This window comes from Hipposideros armiger, unplaced genomic scaffold (assembly GCF_001890085.2).
Source record: "Hipposideros armiger isolate ML-2016 unplaced genomic scaffold, ASM189008v1 scaffold_970, whole genome shotgun sequence".
Lineage (NCBI taxonomy): Eukaryota > Metazoa > Chordata > Mammalia > Chiroptera > Hipposideridae > Hipposideros > Hipposideros armiger.
Genome location: NW_017732320.1, coordinates 230,899 through 232,813, shown reverse-complemented (window position 1 = coordinate 232,813; position 1,915 = coordinate 230,899). Strand labels below are relative to the sequence as shown.

General features: G+C 60.6%; 1 protein-coding gene across 1 annotated transcript in view; it reads right to left on the bottom strand.

The window, feature by feature from the left end:
• Positions 1-1,228: 1,228 nt before the first annotated feature.
• Positions 1,229-1,915, bottom strand: part of ASMTL (acetylserotonin O-methyltransferase like) — a 19,048-nt gene continuing 18,361 nt past the window's right edge. The window contains exon 13 of the mRNA XM_019631012.1: positions 1,229-1,601. Coding sequence (XP_019486557.1) covers positions 1,381-1,601 — 221 coding nt within the window. The 3' untranslated portion in view covers positions 1,229-1,380. The remainder of the gene's footprint in view (positions 1,602-1,915) is intronic.

Here is a 1,915-nt window from a genome sequence, read left to right as displayed (position 1 = left end):
GGTCTCCCGAGTGAACAAATGAATGCGTGAGCGAGCGAATGAATTCCACCCGGAGGGCAGCGGGCAGGTCGGGTGCACACTTCCAACCTTGAGGTTCGTCCTAAGAGAATAAAAACCCTTTACAGAAACGCACCTCTGCGCGCCCACAGCTGAACGCTTTACTTGAGACGCCCCTAAAGTGCTGTTTTTGTAGAGTTTTCCTAATAAGTGGAAAGACGGGTCGTGTGTAGGTCAGTTTCTTGGCACGATTTTGACTTTTTCCTACGCAAAGTTCCGAGAGACACAAAGGGACAGCAAGTGGTGCGAGCAGCCCACAGACCCGACCTCAGCTTCTGCGCACGACGCCTAGCTGTCACTGCAGCCCTGGGGTCTCCCACCGGCGGGTCCTCGGTGCGCGGGCAGCCGTGGGTGCAGGGACATAACGTGTCCACCGAAAGTCATGTACTTGTGTGTACACATTTGTAACTGTACGCTCCGTAAATAAGGTCTACAAATTACCGTATGTGTACATCTATACCTGTGCACGTATGTGCAAGACAGACATAATGCGTGTGTTCTCTATAAAACACACCTGCACACAGAAAATTAACTCGCTACGTGTGTTTCCTATGTATCTAACCATCGGCTGGTTGTAGCTAGAAAACACGGTGAAATATCACACCCACAGGGGGCCTACTTGAAGGTGACCCTGCGACAGACAGTGGCATTTTCTGCTAACAGTGTACGTACGTACATACCAGGCAGCATGCACGTCGCTGCGGAGTTACTGGCGCCCGCCGCACACAAGCACGTGTACAGCTTGCTCTTTTACGGACACAGATCCATGACTGACACACAGGAGACCTGGGCCTGGCTCACAGGAGTGGTTCGGGGACATTCACGGTACACAGTTATCTTGGTCCCCGTGAGTTACCATGGAGCAGGGCCGGGGCCTCCCAGCCGCTGCAGCGACAGGGCTCAGAAACCTGGTGTCCAGCAGGGGTCCTGCAAGCCACTAGCTGTGACATCACAGGGACAGGCGTGTCCCACAGAAAAGCACTTAGACTTAGGGTGAAAGATGAGAGAATGAGGAACTAGTGGGGCGGGGGGCGGGGTTGGGGGGCGCCCTCCCTGGGCACGCCGAGTGGTCCGGCTTCGCGGCCGGGGGCACACGGGTACCCAGCTGGCGCTGCCACCCTGGGCCCAGCGGCCGGGTGTTCGGACCCCACAAAGGAGCTGCGACAGCCAGTGCTACCAACCTCCTTTAATCTGTTGGTGACGCCCCCTCCTCGCCCACCCCCTTCCAGCAACCTTTCCACCTGACGGCCCACGTTGCAGGATGGCGGCGCGCCGGCGGCCTCCCCGGAGAAAGTCCTTGTGACAGTCGCAGGCCGGCGGCCCTCAGGGCGCGGGTCTGGTGGCCAGGACCACGTCCACGATGTCCCCTGTGCGTGCCACCTGCACGTCCGTGAAGCCGTGTGCCTGCAGCAGTTGCCGGTACTGGCTCAGGCCGCGCTCCCCGCCCTGGGTGTGCAGCAGGCGGTTCAGGGACCTCAGCAGGCCCGGCCTGGCCGCCTGCGTGTCCTCGTCCAGGGCCACTTCTGCCACCAAGAGGCCGCCGCCTGCAAGCACAAGCACAGCCGCTGGGGTCCTGCCGGGGACACGGAGGGAAGGAGGCCCTGGGGGACACGGCGCTGGCCAGGAGGGGACGGGAGGTCACAGGCAGGGACAGAGACGGGGACAGACAGGAACCGAGGGGGGGAGAGAGGGAGGCACAGAGAGAGCCAGCAAGGAAAAGGAACGGGACACAGGAACAGACAGAGGGACAGAGAGATGGAGGGACGGGGCAGTGGAGACAGACGGGAGGACGGAGGGGCCGGCAGCTGGGTGCCTGCAACCCCTGCAGGTACCGCCCGGGCTCTCCTGAGTGAGTTCA